The following is a 22,367-nucleotide window of genomic DNA, read 5'->3' on the forward strand; positions in this document are numbered from 1 at the left end:
TAAAACAAAATTATATAGATAGTTGTCATTCATTTTTTCAAATAGATACTCTCATTTTTCTCATATTTTTCCAATTCTTATACTATCTTTTCAAAAATTAAATTAAAAACAAAAAAATTAAGTGAAAAATATAAAATCTCACAAAATTCCACAAAACTCTAATATCAAAATATCCCCTCAAAACATACTAAAACGATAAATAGTCAAATAAAAAAAATATATTTGGTTGTTAACACATACTTCATTACTAACATACAATTTTGTTAAAATATTTAAGTCCTAAAATTCTTTGGTGCTTCCATTATTATCTTTCTTCTTATTATAGTCCATGTATCTTAATTGAAGTGTACAGTTGTATTTATTTATTTTTTTTAGATAGACAAATGTCAAACACAAAGGAGAATAAGAGGGTATACAAGGAGAGATGAGAGAAAAAAAGAGGAAAAATAGAAAAGTAAGATGATATTTTTTAAAGTTTAAGGTTACTTTTAAATTTTTTGAAAATTTGGTATTATTTTTGACACAAAGCACTTATCTCTACTAAAAAATAATGGTAAAAGATATTTTTGAAACTTTTAAAAATTCAAGGGTAGTTTTTAATAGGGACCTTTTTAAATATAAAAAGTATTTGAAAATATTTATACTTTATGATAAAAAGTTTAAAAAATACATTCGTGTTATGAAGTTTAAATATTTTTTAGATTTTTCTATTTACAAGATATTTTTTTTTAATAAGAAATACACATTTAGGGATATTTTTTTTTTGTACAATTTAGAAAAAAAAAAAGAAATAAATTAAAACTCACCGGATCAAACAGAACAGATGGATGGAATTACATGCTTACATGGAAAGGGAAAGCGATTTAAAGTCCTCTACAAGAATAAAAAAAATAGTATAATTCATAATTTTTAATCTATTATTATAATATTAATTTACGAAATAAGATCGATCCAACTCTTCTTGCAAAGACGCCGCAGGGATGGAACTGAATTTTTGGTCTGCATCAAACGGATGATTGTTGCAAGACCATTTCGGCTGCTTTGACTCTTGATGAGGTATGTACTTCGATTTTTCTTCCCTCTCTTTCTTTGTCTTCTTTTCAGTTTGTTGAATTGTCTGTAAGTTTCAGTGGTTGCGAGCTTCAAGTGATTTCTCTCGAGCTATCGAGCAAAGAAATTCTTTCTGTTTTTAACACAAATTTGGCAATGTTATTTTGTATTACAGTAATTTTCATGTTCCATTGTTAGAAATCGCTTTCATTGCCGAATTAGAATGTGGTGTTGAAGCCATGGCGGGGTAGCAAGAGCTTTCTCTGACACCGGTGTTGTCAAGTACTGGTGTCATTACAAATTTCAATTTTCCTACTAGAAAATTGTTGTTATTAATAGTAATGGGGTGAATTAGCTTTGAAGCCATGGTGCGTAGTGTCACAATCACACTTTCTTAAGACTTGTAGAGTGATTTTGCGAGCTCAAACAATTCAGTCAATTTGAACTCAGATAGCCAGTGGCACAACGAGTGTATTTCATAACCTCCACTCCTGTTTTGGAGAACACAATTTTAGAGTATGTTTGGATCAACTTTTCAAGTGTTTGTCATTTTGAGAAAAATTGAATTGTTTGGTAACTACTCTAAGTAGCTTTTGAAACACTTTCAAAGTTTATTTTAAACAGTTTTTTATCAAAAGAATTCAAATATTTTTTTTTTGAAAAATACTTTTTTCTCTTGTCAATCTAAATGGGCCCTTAGAAAATGGGTTTAGTGAAAAAAGTTTTGCAAGATTTTATTTTTTCTGCTAAAAAACAGCATTCATTAAGAGAATGAGCTGAATTAGAATACAACATCGACGCAATGGCGTGTGGCATGAGTTTTCTCTCCTTATGTTCATTCAAACCAGTAACCTGAATTAGAATGCAACTTTTGAGGCCATGGCATGTAGTATAAGTTTTCTATCAAGTGAACGTCTGTTATTTACAGGATTCAGAGTTTATATTGGTTATACCTATCACTGATCAACAAGAAATTAGAAACCATTCACATTTGTGCTGGTTTGAATAGTAAAGGTTTATTCTGTTTTACACTCATGAAAAAAATGTTTCTTGCGTTTCCAAATAAGACTGCAGACTTGATCCTTTTATTTTTTGTTGGCTATTGGCCGTGCTTCTCTTTAAAATCAAATTATTTATCTCATTTGCATTCTACTGGCAAGTTGTACTCTTTGGACTAAATGCTATAGCTATTTTGTTGAATATCACGTTGTATTGATATTAATGTTTCTGGTGCACCAGAAAGAGCAAATGCTACGAAGACTATCCTACTTCTGAGGTTAATTTCGCTCAATAAATTCATCTGGAGTACTATGTGCGAGTAGAACTCTGCAAAATAACCTGCAGTGATGTGTTCTTCCTTGTTGCATTGGCACATCGGACAGTATATAATTTTGGGATGTCTATACATGTCTGTCATATCCCTTAATTCACTACAGTATGAAAGTGGAAATGCTTTTTCAAACAATTGGCGGCATGACTTTTGGCCAGTTACAGGCAATAGCTCCCGGAACATTAGTCCAATACCTTTTTCTTCTTCAAATCATTTTGTATCATGCGAGGACCTAGGTGGTGTAGGGTCATTTAACACGACCTGCCTGCTAAACACAAACTTGTCTTTATATTCTGATTTCTACATATCTGGAACGGGGAATCTAGAGATACTTCCACATGTTGTGATTTGCTGCCCCATAGAAGGTTGTACGATTACTCTTAATATGTCTGGCAATATCAAAGTCAGTCAGCATGCAGGTGTTGTCGCAGGTTCTGTGGTTTTTTCTGCTGCTAATGTGACGATGGAATACAATTCATACATAAATACCACTGCCCTCGGTGGAGCACCTCCCCCTCAAACTAGTGGCACACCAGTTGGTTATGATGGATCTGGTGGAGGTCATGGTGGCCGAGGGGCCACCTGTTTGAAAGGTAATCAGACAAGCAATTGGGGTGGTGATGTCTATGCTTGGTCTACATTGTCTGAACCATGGAGCTATGGGAGCAAGGGTGGTGGCATATCAGATGAAAATCCATATGGAGGGCTTGGTGGAGGACGTGTGAAACTTCTAATAGTAGGTGTATTATATTTAAATGGTTCTATCCTCGCAGAAGGTGGAGACGGAGGATCCAGAGGTGGAGGTGGATCTGGTGGAAGTATCTTTGTGCATGCAGTAAAGTTGTGAGTACAATTCGTGCTTATGGATTTGTTTAGACTTTTCAAGTGCTTTCTCTTGACGTTATGATGCTTACCTTTTCGCTAATCTAGTTTGATACCCATATAAGTTTAATTGCTGGGTTTGCTTGTATATTATGTTTCAAGTATTATGATGTTATTTTTAGTTCCATTAGAAGGACTGAAATTCTTTGTCTGCTCCCTACTAGACCATGGAAAAAAAGGAAGAAACGTTTGAAAGTACCTTGATCATTTAATGGAGCTCTCATTTTAGCATGCAAAAGTCTCACGAATGAATGATGCTTCTGTTATCTTCAATACTGGCTCAAAGATCGTGTACTGTTGGTTGTTTCATCTGTTACTAATACTTGGCTCTCTTTCTGTATACCTAGAAAGGGAAGTGGAACTATATCTGCCGCAGGCGGGAAGGGATGGGGTGGAGGTGGTGGGGGAAGAATTTCTCTGGATTGTTATAGCATTCAAGAAGATATTAAAGTTACTGTACATGGTATGTACTTTGAATCGATGAAATATTCTATATCATCGTATAATAAATATTGTTTTATGTGACAATAAAGATTAGAAAGGATTCGACAACACTGCTAGGCTATCTGGCTTTGTATAGTATGCCATTGACTGTCTTGGAAACAAAAATTCTAATAATTATAATACAACCTTTTTATTTGACTTTCTAGAGTGCTTCTGGTATTGAATACAACATTGGTAACTCTATGTTCACACCATCCTTGTTTCAGGTGGTGTAAGTATTGGGTGTTCTGGTAATGCTGGAGCAGCCGGCACTTACTTCAATGCTGATTTGCTAAGTTTAAGAGTTGGAAATGACAATCTCACGACAGAAACTGAAACCCCTTTGCTAGACTTTTCAACTAGTCCCCTATGGTCAAATGTTTTTGTGGAGAATAATGCAAAAGCTTTGGTCCCGTTGCTGTGGACAAGAGTCCAGGTATTGAGTGATATTTTCTTCCATGTGCTTACGTTGCTGTGTAGAAGCGGCAAATGCTTTTCTCCCTTATAACTTCAAATATTTATTGATTAATTGATGAAATGCATATATTGCAGGTTTATTAATCAATTATTGGAAAAAAAACTTCTGAAATGCATGGAATGATTCATGTTTGTACGAGAAAAAGTCTTATAACTCTTTCATTTTTATGGCCATTAGGTCATGGAAATGACTTTTACCAAACTTTCATAGAGAAAAATGAAAGGATACGCAACTGGGCATTGCAAAAAGTAAACCAACCTGAAACGAAAGGAGCCAAGACAAGAAAACAGAAACCTCTAATATAAGGGGCTTCAACTGTTCAAAATAAGGAAAAAATGGTATTTAAAAAGTTATTTGATTACATGCATTCAAAGAGAGGACGATGGAAAAAGAAAAAAACATGCATTCAAAAAGAGGTATTAAATATTGTACTCAACATTGCAAAACTACTTCACTTTATTTTAGATTAGATTAGAGAGTCAAGATACGAAACTTTCATTGATAAAATGAAAGAAGACCAATTCTCAATGGATACAAATTCCACAAGGAAGTGAATAAGGAAAGTGATAAAAGGAAGCAATAAATAATGGAATGAGATTATGACGAAAAAGTTAAAGACATTCCAAATAAGACATATATCCTATAAAGAGAAGTCAACTAAAGATTTGGGAAGATAGCACAAGGATGAAGCCTTAAGACTAGCTAAATCAAAATCAAACTCTTCACTGGACAAGTCGATACACATCAATCGAGAGGGTGGATATTCTCGATGTTGTGCTATAGTCACCAGTCTAGTACATAAAACATTCGTAACCCCAAAATACAAGAAGACGTAAATATAAGAGCAACCAACAAACAACTAAGGGGTGAATTTCCATCCTTATCCCTCATGACATATTTATTTCCTATTGGGGTCTCACATTACCTAGGGTTGAGAGCCACCTTGTCCTCTAGGTGGAAAGCAAGGAAGGCATTGAGAAATCTTGGTTTCACCTCGTTAGTACTTGTCGTAGTTCTAGGATCGACCACATTAAGACTGACTATAGTAATTCCATCGCGATTAGCAAAATTAATGGTTTAAGGTATCTGGATCTTTCAAATTAAGAAATGATCATGCAGTAAGGATGCCTTTAAACCAACAACTACATCATTCAAATTGTCTTCATATGACAATAAATTCTTCATCTTCCATTACCTCTACCTCCCATCTGTCCGTAGTCATCGCTTTTGATAGTTGTTCCCCATCGGTTTCGTCTACCGGTTCTCGCTGGCTTTTATCATTCTCCATTCACCTTAGATTTTGGTGGACCTCTTCTATTCGTTTCAAAATCTTTTTTTGTATGAGAAACAATCAAAAATAATTTCATTGATAGTATGAAATTACAAAAGGGCAAATTGCTGTGTGAGGTTACATAATAGTATTCCACTGTGTAGTTAGAAATGTATGACTGTAATCACAAAAAAATGGGGTGAGTTTACACTAAGTGAGAACTGTATACAAAAGATAATAAAAAAAGCAGGTGAAATTCATCTTTCTATCTTCAAAGGCCTGATTGTTTTGTTCATTCCAAATGAGCCATAAATAAGCTTTGCTAATGAAGGTCCACAAGATCTCCATCTTTGCTAAATGGGTGGCCAATAAGAAGTGAATTCAATAAAGTGAGAGGGTCATTTGGGAACACCATATGGTAGTTGAAGCACCGCAGGATTCTCTCTCAAAATGATTGAGCAAAGTCGCAAAAGACCAATAAATGCATAATGGATTCACTATTTTGATGGCAAATAACACACCAATTAGGAGTCGATGAAATCCATGGGGCCTTTTTGATGAGAACATTTGCAGTATTTATGCTACCATCACTGACTTCCCACAGGTAGAACCGAACCTTTTTTGGGATGAGACCTTTCCAAATATTCTTATAGAGAGAAGCATTCTGATTATGATTGACTTTGATGGAAACTGACAAGATTTATCAAGAATCCATCTCCAAGTGTCATTCGTCGTAGGGTTGACTGGAGGCCAGATCAGAGAGGACATGGTAGTCCATTCCTCAATCTCGGATTCTGTTAGGTTAAGTCTCAATCCAAGGTCCCATGCTTGATGATCATGGTTCCAACTGTGAGCAATAGAGGCTCTTTGTGGTCGAATAGAGAAAATAGCCTCGGAAAACATTTTTCAGGGGCATGGTTCCCACCTAATGGTCTTTCCATAATAATGTATTATGACCATTGCCAATCACGTGAACAATGTTATCGAGGGTGAGGTCACTCGTCTTAACTATGTGTCCCCAAGGTCCTTTGAATCTTTTAAGGTGCCTATTTTGTGGTTGTAATTGTGAACCATATTTCGCATCAATAATGAGTCTCCAAAGGGCATCCTTCTCGGTTTGGTATCTCCATATCCATTTTGCTAAAAGGCCATTATTCCATTTTTTCAATTTAGTCAAGCCGAGGCCCCCATCTTTTGTCTTTTTTCCCGTTCCACATAAAACTTCTTAGACTCTTAATCTTTTTGATTGCACAATTGCTATAATTGAAGTGGAAAGAAATATTTGTGGTTTCATTCCAACCGTGATTGAGATTTTTTCTCTTTATTTTGAGGATATATGCCCTTTAGGTATCATGAGGACTTGTCCATCTTTAAATTTTCAAACTTGGAGAATCTTAAAAGAATAAAGCAAGTTATGATGGATGAAGGTTTTAATTTGTTTTTGGCAACTTCTAAGGGGAAAAATGTTGTTTCGAACTCCTCCTTTTCATGCTTAACTGTGAATTCAGATACTCTTTTTCCAAGATGACCTTTAATCTACACATCTTTCTTTAGAAAGTGATCAGTTTGCTTAGCTGTCATATTAGGTTTCAAACTCTATACTTCATGCCTCGATCTTGAACTCTGGACCTACACCTTACCCTCTCTTTTATACACGGAAGAATGCTAACTTTGGTATCTCTGAAAACTAGATATCAATGAAGATATTTTGGAAGAAGCTTGTGTTCGGTTCATCACTTCCTCACCAAAGTAACAACACTCTCTCCTTCACAGCCTACCTCGTACACTCATTCAATGTTCACTCCTCCAAGACCAAATATTGCTTTTACCAAAGGTATCTTGAGCTCTTCTACTACTAAGACAACTACCTCCACTCCATTTGTTCATGATGGTGAATTTGATATAGCATCTGAGATTAGTATGAGCAGTGAGGAAGTTGAAGAGTAGTTAGTTGATATATATATATATATATATATATATATACTTTTGTAAAGGAAACATAACTTTTCATTGATAAAATGAAAAGAGACTAATGCTCAAAGATACGATAATCTTCAAGAGGATAGAGAAAATGCGAGAAAACAAAAGGAGAAAAAATACTATTGAGATACAAAGAGGAGAAGACATAAAAAAGAAAGCGCTTAAAACCTAACAAACCAGCTCCAAAAAGGAAAGCAAAACTAGAGAGCACATAAATTAAAAAGCCAAAGCCGATGAGGTAAGAAGTCCAATAAGGCCGGAAGTTTGAGGGTCAAACCACAAAACAAACTAACTTCTAAACTGTCGCTTCCAAGAATACAGCTACTAGTAGAGCAAACGCAACTTCTTAAGGACCAAACAATAAGGCTTCGGAGCGAGTAGTTAGTTGATATCAAAATCAATGATCTTCCTGTCGAGGGCTCTCTTGTAGAAGCATTTGAAAGTCTTTTTTCAATTGATGATAGAAAGATTTCAGTTGAGGTTTTGCATTCAGCAGAAAAAGTGGAAACGTATCCTTCCATTCCTCCCAGATTTGATTCCTTAATTGAGGTTTGTGGTTTACAAATGAAAGAAATGAGACCTCAGTCACCACAGGTTAAGATTTAATTGAGCCCTACAAATGGGTAGTTTTTGGTTTTTTAGGGGCTTTGTTTTTTACGTCGTTTTGAAGATCTTTTTCAGTTTCCTTTTGCCATTAAAGGTTACTTGGTTGAAGCATCTTTTGAAGCCTACAAGGTTCTTATTTTGTCAGTTTGGAAGATCTTTGTTCTGTAGTTTCCCTTGTTGTCTCCATTTTTTGTTTTCTTTTGCTTTTGCTGCATTCTTAGCTTTTATTTTGGTGTTTGTTTGGTTTGTTATTTCCATTGTCTCCGTTCTTTGTTTTCTTTTGCTTTTTCTGCATTCTTAGCTTTTATTTTGGTGTTTGTTTGGTTTGTTATTTCCATTGTGTTTCGCTTGTTGTCCTTTTCCTTGGTGGTGGTTTGTAATTTTGAGCATTAGTTTCTTTTTTTATATTAATGAATCTTCTTGTTTCTGTTTTGAAAATTTCTGTCCATGATTGCTTTACCATCCTAGAATTTATCTACTTTTTTTTTTGGCTCCATGGTTTCTAGGTTAGAGGTCAAATTACCCTATACTGTGGAGGCAGCATTGTGTTTGGGCTCTCCGAATTTCCAATATCAGAATTTGAACTAGTTGCTGAAGAACTTTTGATGAGTGATTCCGTCATAATGGTTTGACTCTTTCTTTTCCATATAAAAATTTTATATTATTTAATCGATGTTTCTGAATAATGGTTCTCTTTCCTGGTTCTTGTGTGTTTTTCTTATTTGTTTATTTGTTATCATTATTATTCAACAAAAAAATTAGACTTGAGAGTTTCTACCTTGCACACACACAAAGCTCAATGGTAAAATACGATCCCTACATTTCATGTTCAGTGGTTACTGTTTTTAAGAATTGTCAGATATCTGCGTATAAAAACTAGGTCTACTTGAATTGTTTATGAAAGCGCTTTCATTGCCTTGGAATGAATAAGGACAGGCAATTTCAAAGCTACCACCACATAGACTCCATTTCAGATCTAAGTTTAATACTAGTAGTGGTATTGGGCTTGAATCATCTTTGGGAGATTATGAAGTCTTGATACAATGGACTGGAAGATCGATGGAGTAGGCTTCTACCCATCCATATGTTCTACTTATACTTGAAAAAGGATGAGAAAGAGTACGCCATAGGGCATCCATGGACCAACATTGTTAAATTATTAATTTATTGATTAATTAATACCGCTTTAAATTAATAAAATTATGTGGTCCCACATTATTAATTTAGAGATTTTACTGTATAGTCAATGTTTTAGAAAGCCCTCCCCGGCTCGCATCTAGGTGTGCCTAGACTCAAGGCGCAGGTCTGGCGCCTCGCTTTGAAAAGACGAGGCTCACAAAATAAGGCATGCTTTTTATGAAGCCCAAGGCTCAAAGCCCTGGGACTTAGGACTTTTCCATTGTTTTTAAAATATAGTAATAATTAGGGGTTTCCCTTCTTTATTAACTAAAAAAGAATCAAGTTTATTAAGTCGGTGGCAAAATTAAATACTATCCGTGTCCTTTTTGTAGCAGTAAATAATGATTGGATACTTCACCAATTAGATATAAACAATGCCTTCCTTAATGGAGACTTAGAAGAAGAAGTTTATATGTACATACCCACCGGTATAGAATCAACTAAAACCATAAATAAGGTATGCAAACTCAAGAAATCCCTTTATGGCTTAAAACAATCCCCTAGAGCCTAGTTCGAAAAGTTTTCCAAAGTAGTAAAGAACAATGGGTACTTGCAATGTTAATCTGACCATACCCTCTTCGTCAAACATCCTTGCAAAGGTAAAATAGCAATTATCATCGTTTATGTAGATGACATTATCCCAACCTTCTTTCTTTCATCGGTTTCTAGCTGCAAGAAAGAGGAAAAATTTGATAGCAGAGCTGGTTAATGACCAAGAATACCAATCAGATCCTACTGTGACAGTGAAAATCTCATTTTGGGGTTTTACTCCTCTCTTTACTCCAAATGTGAAGGGTCTCGCACAATACCACTTAATCTTGATTGGTCTAGAGTATCAAGCAATCAAAACGAACAGCTTGTGGCAAGATTCAATGCCCTAGAAATCAGAAAGGCAGTGAAAGAGTTGGGGAAAAACAAGGCACCTGGCCCAGATGGTTTTACACCAGAATTCGTTCTCAAATTTTGGAGTTAACTAAAGAATAACTTCACTAAACTGTTTGATGAATTTTATAGCAATGAAAAACTCAACTTTTGTGTTAAAGAGAACTTCATTTGCTTAATTCAAAAAACGGAAGATACGGTGAAAGTAAAAGATTTTAGGCCAATCAGTCTCACAACCCTTACGTATAAAATAATTGCAAAAGTGCTAGCTGAAAGACTCAAAGGGATGCCATGTATTATAGCTCCAACTCAAAGTGCTTTCATTGAGGGGAGACAAATCCTTGACCCCATTTTCATAGCCAATGAAGCTGTAGAAGAGTATAGATCTAAAAAGAAAAAAGGTTGGATCCTCAAGTTGGACTTAGAAAAAGCATTTGATAGAGTGGATTGGAATTTCCTAGAAAAGATGCTTTATGGAAAAAACTTCGATCCAAAATGGATTTCATGGGTAATGGGCTGCATTGCCAACCCAAAGTTCTCCATCTTCATTAATGGTAGGCCAAGAGGAAGAATCAACGCAACAAGAGGAATTAGATAAGGAGACCCCCTTTCTCCATTCTTATTCATCTTAGTAAGTGAAGTGTTAAATGCCTAATCACTCGATTCCACGAAAAAGGAAGATATGAAGGCTTCACGGTTGGTGAAGATAAAATCCATGTCTCTATTCTACACTTTGCGGATGACACCTTAATTTTTTGCAAGTATGAAGATGTCATGCTGGAAACTCTTCAGACTACCCTCGATCTCTTTGAGTGGTGTTCAGGCCAAAAAAATTAACTGGGAAAAATCAGCTCTTTATAGTATAAATGTAGATTCTAACAAGCTGTTTTCAGTGGCTGCTAGATTCAATTGTAAAGCTGAGCAACTCCCTTTTACTTACCTCGGTCTTTCTTTGGGTGGATACCCAAAAAAGGTGGGGTTTTGGCAGCTAGTTATTGACAAATTTCAAGGGAGACTAGACAAATGGAGAAAATACAACCTATCTTGTGGAGGAAGGGCGACCCTTTATAAGTCAGTACTCTCAAATCTTCCTACTTACTATATGTCTTCCTTTTTGATGCCAGGGAAGGTGTTGTCCAGTTTGGAAAATTTTTTGAAAAACTTATTTTGGGGAGGTCATAAAGGGGGGAAAATAAACCACTTAGCCAAGTGGGAGCAGGTGTCTAAAGCCCAAGAGGATGGAGGTTTAGGTTTGGGCGGTTTAAAAGAAAGAAATTTGGCTCTCTTAGCAAAATGGTGGTGGAGATTTAAGAATGAGGACTCCTCTCGTTGGTGTAAAGTTGTTAAAAGCATACATGACAGCAGTTTATTTGGTTGGCACACTTCAGGAAGGGCAAGTTGTAGTCTTAGAAGCTCAACATCTCAAGGTCGTGGTTGAAAGTGAAAAATTTGGCTGTCTTCAAAATTGGTAATGGCTGCAAAACAGTCTTCTGATTGGATGCTTGGCTCGAAAATACTCCATTCAAATTCAGATTCCCTAGTTTGTTCCAAATAGCTCTTCATTCTAATGGCTCAGTGTCGGGTCATTGGGATAAAATTACATCTTCTTGGTCCATCTCATTTAGAAGACTACTGAAAGAGGAAGAAATATCAGATTTTCAAGTTTTGTTAAGCTTATTGCAACAAAAGAAGTGAAGGATTGCTTTGATAAACGCTCATGGTCACTAGATTCTAATGGCTTGTTCACTATTAAATCACTACACTCATCTTCGTGAAGGCCCCCCCCCCCCCCCCCCCCCCAAAAAAAAAAAAAAAAAAAATCGATAAATCTCTAAGACAAGCACTTCGGAAGTCTAAAATCCTGAGGCGAGTAAATATTCTCTTATGGATAATGCTATTTGAAACTCTAAACTGTTCAAGTGTGCTGCAAAAGAAGCTGTCCTCCCATTACCTATCTCCTAATAGATGTGCTTTGTGCAAAGGGAATTGGGAAGACCTCCAACACCTTCTTTTTTATTGCGTTTATGCTCAAAACTGCTGGTTTTCACTACTCAAGACATTCAACTTAAGCTGGGTTTTTGGGGAAGCATTCAGAGATAACGTCCAACAATTGCTAGGTCCAGGCCTTAAGAAGAAACAACAAATTTTGTGGGTCAATGCAGTTAAGGCAGTGCTGGGAGACTTGTGGTTTGTACGGAACCAAAGAGTCTTCCAAGATAAGGAAACTCCTTGGTTCACAAGATATGAAGCATCCAAGCTTAATGCCTCTTTGTGGAGCTCTCTCAAGCGCCTTTGCGGCTTACTCTTGCCAAGAAATCAGTTTGAATTGGCATATCTTCCTTTTTCTAGAGCCTTGAAGTCATCTTCTCGAAGGAAGTTCGGCAAACTGTGTTTTTTTATTGCTCTTAGCCTGTCTTGTTTTTATTTTTAGTTGTGAACTATTCCAGTTGTTTGTGGGTGAAGTGCTTTTTGTTTCAAGTTGTATAAGGGGAGGGGAAAGTATAGATTTGTCAGGTTCCCTATGTATTGTACTAAAGGTTTCTCTTTGTTATGTCCTATTATATGTCTTTGGAGATGATGAGGGTGCTAGAGGGGTGTCAACCTAGTTGAGATGTCCTAGTGCACCTGCTGATCCTTGTCGTATCCTTGTACTTTGAGCATTAGTCTCATTTCATTTTCTTAATGAATAAGGAGACTCGTTTCCTTTTTTTTTTTTAAAAAAGAATATACTTTCCAAGGAATAGAAGTGGCCCGCTCAAAGAAAGGTTTGAGTATTTCTCAACGAAAATATGTCCTTGATCTCTTAAAGGAAACTGGTATGCTTGGATGTAAGTCCGCTAATACTCTTGTTATAATTCTATTGTCAAGGTTTTCCATTCTTGTATATATTTTGTGATATTTTCCTTTTCTATGCTTTGTACACTTGTATATATTCACATCTTTGGTGAATGAATAGAGTATTCTGATTCTCTCTTACACCTAAGAGTTTTACATGGTATCAGAGCTCTTTAAACAAACTTAGGGTTTTGTGAACCTTAGGGTTTGAGAATTTAGAACCCGTTTGTGATACTTTTAGGGTTTTGTGGAGAGGTGAGTTTACACTTTTGCTCACAGTCACCGTTTTTGGTTCGTTCGTCGTCGTTAGCCATCACCGTCGTAGCCATCAGCCACCGCCGCTGTCAACCGTCGCCATTGCCGGTAAAAAAAGCTAGTTTTTCAACACCGCTCAGTCCGTCGAGGAGCCCAACCGTCGATCTACAAAACCCCAAAGTCCGGATTCCATCTGACCAGCACATGAGGCGATGCGCTGCTTGTTCATTTTGCTGTCGGTCCGCGCACTGGCGCGGGTAGACGCGTGCGCCATCTGTTTTGGTTCGTCTTCTGTGGGTTTCCTCAGTTTTGTTGACTCTTCTTAGTGGTGTGTTTGTTTGGGATATATAGATGTACTCACTACTTATAAAGACATCTCTTCGGTAAATTAGGGTTTGATTCTCTGCTGTCCAGTGTCTATTTTTTGAGGGAATGGCTAATAAGAAACCAGTAGTCATGTCTGAGATTGTTCCTATGGTGTCAAAAGTAACTGAACACAAGTTGAATGGATCTAATTACTATTCACGGAGATCAAATGTTCGCCACTTTATTAGGAGCATGGAGATGGATGATCACATCACATCACAGGAACCTCCACTCCTGTTTTAGGATCAGGAATCATCCATCTTACTGAATCAATTTCTTTGTCATTAGTTTTAAATTTACCACGTTTCTCGTTTAATTTGATTTCGGTCAGTAAACTCACTCGTGATCTTCATTGTTGTGTCTCCTTTTTTCCTGGTTATTGCTTATTTCAGGATCTTACGACGAAGCAGACTATTGGTAAAGGGCGTGAATTTGTAGGTCTTTACATCTTTGAACCACAAACACCTACGACCATCACATGCTCAAGCGTGTCGTCCCCCTTTGAAGAGCATTGTCGTTTGGGTCATCCGTCTATCTCTGTGTTGAAGAGTCTTTGTGTCAGAATTGAGAGTAGAAGCGGTATACTATTAAGTTTCATACGGGATGTAACCCCTATGCCACATAATGGCTGTGCAATATCGGTTAACCATAGACCCCCGGCGAACTTATTCCTTCCAATTCAACGGGTATTCTCAACATTATGCATGGGGATTCCGTAAATATTCCATTCCAAAAAGAGAAAGTTAGATTGTGAATCATGTCAGTTTACTAAATTTCATCGTTTGAGTTTGTATCCTCGTGTCAATAAACGAGCTAGTGCTCCTTTTGAATTAGTCCATTGTGATGTTTGGGGTCCATGTCCTGTTGAGTCCAAAGGAGGATCTAGTTATTTTGTTACATTTGTTGATGACTATTCTCGTGTTACGTGGTTATATTTAATGAAAATTCGTTCTGAGTTACTTTCTCATTTTCGTAACTTCCATGCTGAAATTCAAACTCAGTTTAGTGGTGCTCTTAAAATCCTACAGAGTGATAATGCTAAGGAATATTTCTCTCATATACTCAAGTCTTATTTAGATGCCCATGACATTCTTCATCAATCTTCTTGTGTCGATACTCCATCTTAAAATGGGGTTGCAGAATGAAAGAATCGTCATCTCCTTGAGACAGACAGAGCCTTGATGTTTCAAATGCATGTTCCAAAATCCTTTTGGGCTGATGCTGTTTCCACAACATGTTTCTTAATAAATCGCATGCCCTCTTCCATTCTTAAGGGTGAGATATCTTTCCGTACTTTATGCCCCAAGCAACATTTGTTTCCCATTCCACCCAAAATATTTGGTTGTACCTATTTTGTTGGGGATGTTCGGCCTCAGCATACCAAGCTGGATCCAAAGTCCTTAAAATGTATTTTCCTTGGTTATTTCCGTGTTCAAAAGGGGTATCGGTGTTATTGTCCTAGCCTAAATAAATATTTCGTCTCTCCTGATGTCACGTTTTTTGAACATACCTCATTTTTTTCATCACCGTTCTCTTCGAATAAGAGTCAGGGGGAGCATAAGGAATTAGAGGATGATTTCCTTGTCTACACAGTTATTTCTCCTTCCGATCCTCTTCCTGATTCATCTCTACCTGTGGCTACCTCTACTCTTCCAACCATCGTTAAGGTCTATACTCGACGACAACCTCCTTCAGTTCCATGCCCTGTACCATAGTCTTATTCGTCATTGGATCCAGAAACGAGTGATGATCTTCCTTTTGCTCTTCGTAAAGGTAAACGTACATGTGCTCATCCTATTTCCTCTTTTGTTTCATATAACCATTTGTCACCTTCCACATGTTCATTCATTGCATCCTTAGAGTCTATATCCATTCCTAAAACTGTTCATGAGACTTTGTCTCACCCTGGTTGGTGTGCCGCAATGGTGGAGGAGATGACTGCCTTAGATGATAATTGTACTTGGGATTTAGTTTCTCTCCCTGCAGGAAAGAAGACTATTGGTTGCAAATGGGTGTTTGCAGTTAAAGTCAATCCTGATAGTTCTATTGCTCGGTTAAAAGCGCGCCTTGTAGCGAAAGGCTATGCACAAACTTGTATAGCCGTTGACTATGCTGATACTTTTTCTCTTATAGCTAAAATGGCATCTGTGAGGTTGTTTATTTCATTAGCTTCAATCAATCATTGGCCTTTATATCAGCGTGATATTAAAAATGCATTTCTTCATGGTGATCTTCAAGAAGAGGTGTATATGGAGCAACCACCAGAGTTTGTTGCTCAGGGGGAGAATGGAACGGTGTGTCGCCTTCGTAAATCCTTGTATGGATTAAAGCAGAGCCCACGAGCTTGATTTGGTAAATTTAGTCAGGTAATTGAAAGCTTTGGAATGCGGAAGAGCACGTCAGATCATTCGGTCTTTTTTAAGAGATTTGAGGGCGGTGTCTTCTTGTTAGTCGTATATGTGGATGATATTGTGATTACTGGTGATGATGCTTTAGGTATCCAGTCTCTAAAGACCTTTCTTCATAGTCAATTCCATAAAGAAGATTTGGGCATGTCGAAATACTTCTTAGGAATTGAGGTAATAAGAAGCAAGAAAGGAATACTATTATCACAGAGAAAATATGTACTTGACTTTGTTGACTGAAACAGGAAAGTTAGGGGCTAAGCCATGTAGTACCCCAATGATGCCCAACTTACAGCTCACAAAAGATGGAGAATTGCTAAAAGATCCTGAAAGATATAGGAGGTTAGTGGGAAAACTTAATTACCTTACAGTGGCTCGACCCGACATAGCCTATTTAGTAAGTATTGTGAGTCAGTACATGTCATGCCCTACAGTTGATCATTGGGCTGCATTGGAACAAATTCTTTGTTATCTGAAGGTTGCTCCCGGGCGTGGTTTATTATATAGGGATTATGGTCATACTAATATTGAATGTTTCTCAGACGCTGATTGGGCAGGATTTAAAAAAGACAGAGGATCAACCTCAGGGTATTGTGTTTTTGTTGGTGGTAATTTGATTTCTTGGAAGAGTAAGAAGCAAAATGTGGTGTCACGTTCAAGTGCGAAATCAGAATATAGAGCAATGACACAGTTTGTGTGTGAATTGATCTGGATATATCAACTTCTTATTGAGTTGGGATTTGAAATCACCACATCGACAAAGTTGTGGTGTGATAATCAAACAACACTTCATATTGCATCTAATCCATTATTTCATGAAAGGATTAAACATATTGAAGTTAATTGCCATTTTGTACATGAGAAAATTCAACAAGAGTTGGTATCTACAAGATATATGAAGACTGGAGAACAATTAGGAGATATCTTCACGAAAGCATTGGGTGGAAGACGTATAGATTATCTATGTAACAAGTTGGGCATGATTAACATATATGCTCCAACTTGAGGGTGAGTGTTATAATTCTATTGTTAGGGTTTTCCATTTTTGTAAATATTTTGTGATATTTTCCTTTTCTATGCTTTGTACACTTGTATATATTCATATCTTTGGTGTGAATAGAGCATTATGATTCTCTCTCAAACCTAAGAGTTTTACACTATCGACACGAATCATCACGTAAGCAAAGAAAACAAAATGGTCAACAAAGATCAGTATCAAAGACTAGTTGGAAAACTAATGTTCCTAACTCACACCAGACCTGATATCTATTTTGCAGTAAGCTTTGTAAGTCAGTTTATGAATAATCCAACTGAAGAAAACATTCAAGCAGTTTATAGAATACTGAGGTACTTGAAAGGAACTCCAGGAGAAGGACTATACTTCAAAAAATCTAAGAAAAGAAACATTGAAGTATTCACAGATGCTGATTGGGCAAGCTCAAAAGTAGACAGAAGATCAACAATTGGATACTATACCTTTGTTTAGGGAAACCTAGTCACTTGGCGGAGTAAGAAACAAGCAGTCGTATCTAGGAGTAGTGCTGAAGCTGAACTAAGGGCACTAGCTCAAGGAATATGTGAAGGAATTTGGCTCAAAAGCATCCTATCAGAACTTAAAATCACATCAGAAGAACCAATGGAGGTACATTGTGACCATCAAGGTACTATAAGTATTGCCAAAGACCCGGTTCATCATGATTGCATAGAGCATGTGGATATTGATCGACACTTTATTAGAGAGAATAGAAAACAAAAGTGTCTCCATTAACTACATACCCACCAAGACACAGATCGCTGACATTCTCACAAAAACTCTATTTAAGAACAATTTTGAAGTCTTAAAGGCCAAGCTGGATTTAATCAACATATACAATCTAGCTTGAGGGGGAGTGTTGAATATAGAAAGTCTTCTCCTCTCTTTGGAATATTATTTTGTAATTAGTATTCATTCCTTTTCTATAATATTTTTACCTTATTTCTATTCATATTACCGTTGATTATCTTTGCCATATTTGGCTCTCATCAGTATATATATTAGGACAATACCCATTTGTAAAGATATGAGAAAAAATTCAGAGTATTCAAAATATCAACAATTTCTACTCAATTACGAAGTTCAATTCAAGTCCTTAGAACCGATAATGCTCGAGACTATTTCAATTCAAGTCCTTAGAACCGATAATGCTCGAGACTATTTCAATTCAATTCTTGGACCATTTCTTTCATCTCATATTATTGTTCGCACTAGTTTTTGTGTAGACACTTCTCAACAAAATGAGATTGCTGAGAGAAAAAAATAGACATCTTCTTGAGGTAGCGCGTTCTCTCATGTTTGCTCGTCATGTTCCTAAGCAATTTTAGGGAGAAGCCATTCTCACTGCTACTTATCTTATAAATTGAATGCCTTGTAGTGTCCTCAATTTTAATGAAGCAAGGTCGTAGGGCTTTGGGTGTGGTAGGTGGTTTGATGATGGCTAGTTGGGTGAGGGATGTCCATTAAAGTTGCTCTGCAAAATCAATTTATAGGTTGGGGAGTTATTGAGGTGGTTGGTGGTTGAGGTTTATTTGCTGGCATTAATGGTGGTTGGGCTTTCAAGTTCATGCTGGATCCCATTGCAGAGAAGGTCAATAAATAGTCGCTAGCCTCTATGGTTTTCCCTTGCTAGGACGATCAATTTGTAGCAGCCTCCATTGCTTTCTAGTTTTGCGATCTCAGCATAGTGCCCCTATTGGTTAGACAACTTTTCAACCCAAAAAACATGTCCGTCAGTGCGTTCTTCCTTGAAGAATTTTTGTTGAAGGGTGAGTCGATAAGTAATCTTACAGTGGATGAAAGCCATGGGAGAGTGCAAGACAAAAGGTTAAGGAAAAAGATCAGTCTCTTTTGTGTTCGGTAATACGGAAGGCTCGGTCATGGGTTTGCTTTGTGGAGAAGGTTTTATGGTCAAGAGAGAAGGATGCTTTTTTTTTCCGAGGCATCGGCAATGACGAAGTCGGAGGTTCATGTCGAGGTTTGGTAGGTTAGGTGGTGGGGTGGGGGAGGGGAGAGAGAATGTCTAGGGAGAGACATTGTAGAGAAAATTCCCATTAGGATCTAGGTCTCAAAAGCATCTGTCCGGCTCTTTATTCAATTGTAAAGCAGATGAGATGGATCATAGCAGCCGATTGCAGAATCTCTGCTTCTTTCAAATTTTTCTCCTGATGTTGGGATCCAGGAAGCCAAATCCGATGTCCAATGGTCCTTAACTGATGCAGAGCCTCATCAATTTTGGGATTTCTTGTATCCTAATTAATCAAGAAAACTAATCCTGATCCTAATCGATCAAAGATTTGACCAAGATACCCTATTTTACTCTAATCTTACTACATTACCAAGGTTGCAACTTAGTAGGAGTTAGAGGAGCAACTCTTCAACCATGAGGCCTTTGGTTGTTCTAGATTTACGATTGATTGATTTGTCTCGTCGTATCTTATGTAGAGTTTATTTTGTTTCAATTGACTTTAAAGCTTCACCCTAGTGTTTCTCTTTCCAAATCTCTCGACTTATCTTTACATGATATCTTATTTGGACTGCCATTATATTCTCATTGTAGTCTTATTCCGTTATTTATTGCTTTCTTCTATCAATTTTCTTGTTCACTCCCTTGTGGAGTTTGTATATTGACCACTAATCTCTTTTCATTTTATCAATGAAAATTTTTGTCTTGTTGAAAAAATGTAGAATCTGTAAAATATATATATATATATATTTTTTTTCCTTTTTTGTATTACTCTAGATACGAGAATTGAGGGAGTAACAGATCATTCAAATCGTTAATTAATTTACTCTATTGGTTGAATTCCAACACATTTACTTAATGTAGACACTATCGTCTTGAATTTTAAACGCACCGTCTCTATTGATCCTATCTATTGGATTAGAGTCCTAACATAGTTTGTATGACTTTCCATTTTTTCTTATGGAATTCCTTTAGATGAATGCCCTTAGATCGAATGAAGGGTTTTATTTATTTATTTTTATTAATTTCCGAAATGACTAGAATTCTCTTTGACTGAAGGTTTTTGGCGCTCTTAGAGTTTTTGTTAAGATGCTGCTGATGTGGAATTCTAAAATCATGGTAGACGGTGGTAGGAACACGTTTGTTACTGCTTCAGTTCTTGAAGTCAGGAATCTGGTTGTTTTAAAGGTATTATCCTTTAAACCTCTTCTGCTAACTAAACTACATTAGGGACAGGGTTTTAATTTCCTTTTTGTTTTTTTTTTTTTTTAAGTTTTATTTACTTTTATATTTATAGTCCTTTGGACATCTCATAATACCTAGGCTCTCTGTGATGCCTTAAATATTGCAGCAAAATTCAAGCATTAGCTCGAATTCAAACTTGGGAATGTATGGTCAAGGGCTATTGCATCTGATTGGTCAAGGTGACACAATCAAAGGGCAGCGACTATCTTTGTCACTTTTTTATAACATAACAGTAAGCCATCGTCACATTTTGGAGTTTTTGTTATGATCTATTTACAATTGCTTCTAAACAATTTTCTATCACGATGAAAGTAATTTTATATATCCTGTTCCTGTTTCATAACATAACTGCAAGTCATCATCATAATATGCAGTTCTTTTTATGGTCAGTTTTGGTTTCTTATAAACTATTGGTTAATAAAGCTAATATACTTTCATCCATGACTTTTTCTTTTAAGGGTTAGAGACTAGCACGAAATGGGGTTGAGAATCCTCATTTTAAAGGTTAATTAGGATGGTGATTTTGTAGTATTTTTAAACGACAACAAGCTCTTGGGAATGTGCTTAAAAAATATTCAAAATGTTAACAAGCACTAAAAATTACGCTTGGGAGAAGTGCTTGGAGAGGTACTCAGAAGTGTTCGTAAGTAAATTTTTTGCAACTTGCTACAGTTGTTAATGGGTCCTTGTTTTTCTTCTCGGCCTCATCTCTTATGGATCAATGCTGTAAGAGCAATTATCTTGGAACTATAGTTGGAAAGAAATCAAAGAGTTTTTGAAAGCAAGCATTGTTGAAGGTTTGATCGTTTTGAGGTAGCTCATTTGAAGGCCTCTTTTCGATCAAATTCTAAGCTTTTCGCTGCCTTTATTTCCCTATAATTTTCTTTTCTGTATTGCTCTTTTTTTTGTTTAATTTTTATTTTCTGTTTCTTCTCCTATGTGGAGATTGTGTCTTTTGAGCATTAGTCTTGTTAATATATATATATGTGTGTGTATATATATGTATATGTATATATTTGTGTATATATATGTCTATATGTGTGTGTATATATGTATATATCTTTTGAGCATTAGTCTTGTTAATATATATATATATATAAACCAGTAAAGAGTTTGTGGTCCATGAGACGCAAGTTTAAGAGAGAAAAGAAGCAGTAAAGAGTTTAGAAAGAAAATGCCACGAAGAAGCTTTGAGGAGTGAACTTCCGACATGGCGCATGATCTAAACTGTTTAAAAAGACCACCATTTTCATCTTTACCTCTTCACCCCAAGGAATCTATTGGTACATCTATTTAAGACTACTGACAATAACAGGTTGGAAGCGGCTCCCTGCTTCAAGCTCCATTGGATGATGATGACAGTAGAAGCCTGTGAGTATGTTTTATGTTTTGCCTTTTGGCCAGACTTATTATTTTGTTGTTTTATAGGTAACAATTGTTGAGAGGGGGCATGTTTTCTTTCTCAATCTTACAGCATTGGAATATTGAAATCCTTAGACTCAAGTTTCAATTTGTAGGGTAACAAAAGCAATGTGTGATAGTGAGACGTGTCCACTGGATTTATTGACTCCACCAGATGATTGCCATTTCAATTACACACTGTCCTTTTCACTTCAAGTAAGAGATAGATTTCATTTGGTGACGTTTTGCGATTTCATCTCATTTGTGTTGGTCTAATTGCAAATCATTCAGCCTATTGTTTTCTAGATAATTTTGCCTGCCTATTCAGATAAGTACTTATGTAAAATGCCTTCCCCCTTTACCGAATACTTCTTAACTGATGTAGTAGGCTTGGGGTAAATTAGGGCATTTTGGTCAAATCCTTAATTGATTAGGATTAAGATTAGTTTGCTTCCGAATTCTCTATAAATAGATAAATTGTCATCTTGTATTGGTAATTTTTAATTGATAATAAAGACTTTGATTTTATTATTGGAGATTTCTCTCCTTTATTCTTTAGCCTACATCAATTTGGTATCAGAGTAGCCACCTGGGCCATCGTTGATTTCCTCTAGTGGAAGACCGGGAAACTCTTGGCGAAGTTGATCACATGAGGGAGCTTTATGAGTTGTGCTCGTTGCCAAACAAGGGGACCTTTTTTTTTAAACAAAAACAAGACTTT

General features: G+C 36.4%; 1 protein-coding gene across 1 annotated transcript in view; it reads left to right on the plus strand.

Moving 5' to 3' along the window:
- Positions 1-892: 892 nt before the first annotated feature.
- LOC120078090 (MraZ) overlaps positions 893-22,367 on the plus strand; it is a 45,590-nt gene continuing 24,115 nt past the window's right edge. The window contains exons 1-9 of the mRNA XM_039032302.2: positions 893-1,056; positions 2,290-3,223; positions 3,610-3,725; positions 3,973-4,181; positions 8,586-8,705; positions 20,060-20,188; positions 20,352-20,477; positions 21,561-21,616; positions 21,763-21,862. Of these exons, the coding sequence (XP_038888230.2) occupies positions 2,397-3,223; positions 3,610-3,725; positions 3,973-4,181; positions 8,586-8,705; positions 20,060-20,188; positions 20,352-20,477; positions 21,561-21,616; positions 21,763-21,862 (1,683 nt within the window). The 5' untranslated portion in view covers positions 893-1,056; positions 2,290-2,396. The remainder of the gene's footprint in view (positions 1,057-2,289; positions 3,224-3,609; positions 3,726-3,972; positions 4,182-8,585; positions 8,706-20,059; positions 20,189-20,351; positions 20,478-21,560; positions 21,617-21,762; positions 21,863-22,367) is intronic.

This window comes from Benincasa hispida, chromosome 5 (genome assembly GCF_027475165.1).
Source record: "Benincasa hispida cultivar pf3 chromosome 5, pf3_genome.v1.1, whole genome shotgun sequence".
Lineage (NCBI taxonomy): Eukaryota > Viridiplantae > Streptophyta > Magnoliopsida > Cucurbitales > Cucurbitaceae > Benincasa > Benincasa hispida.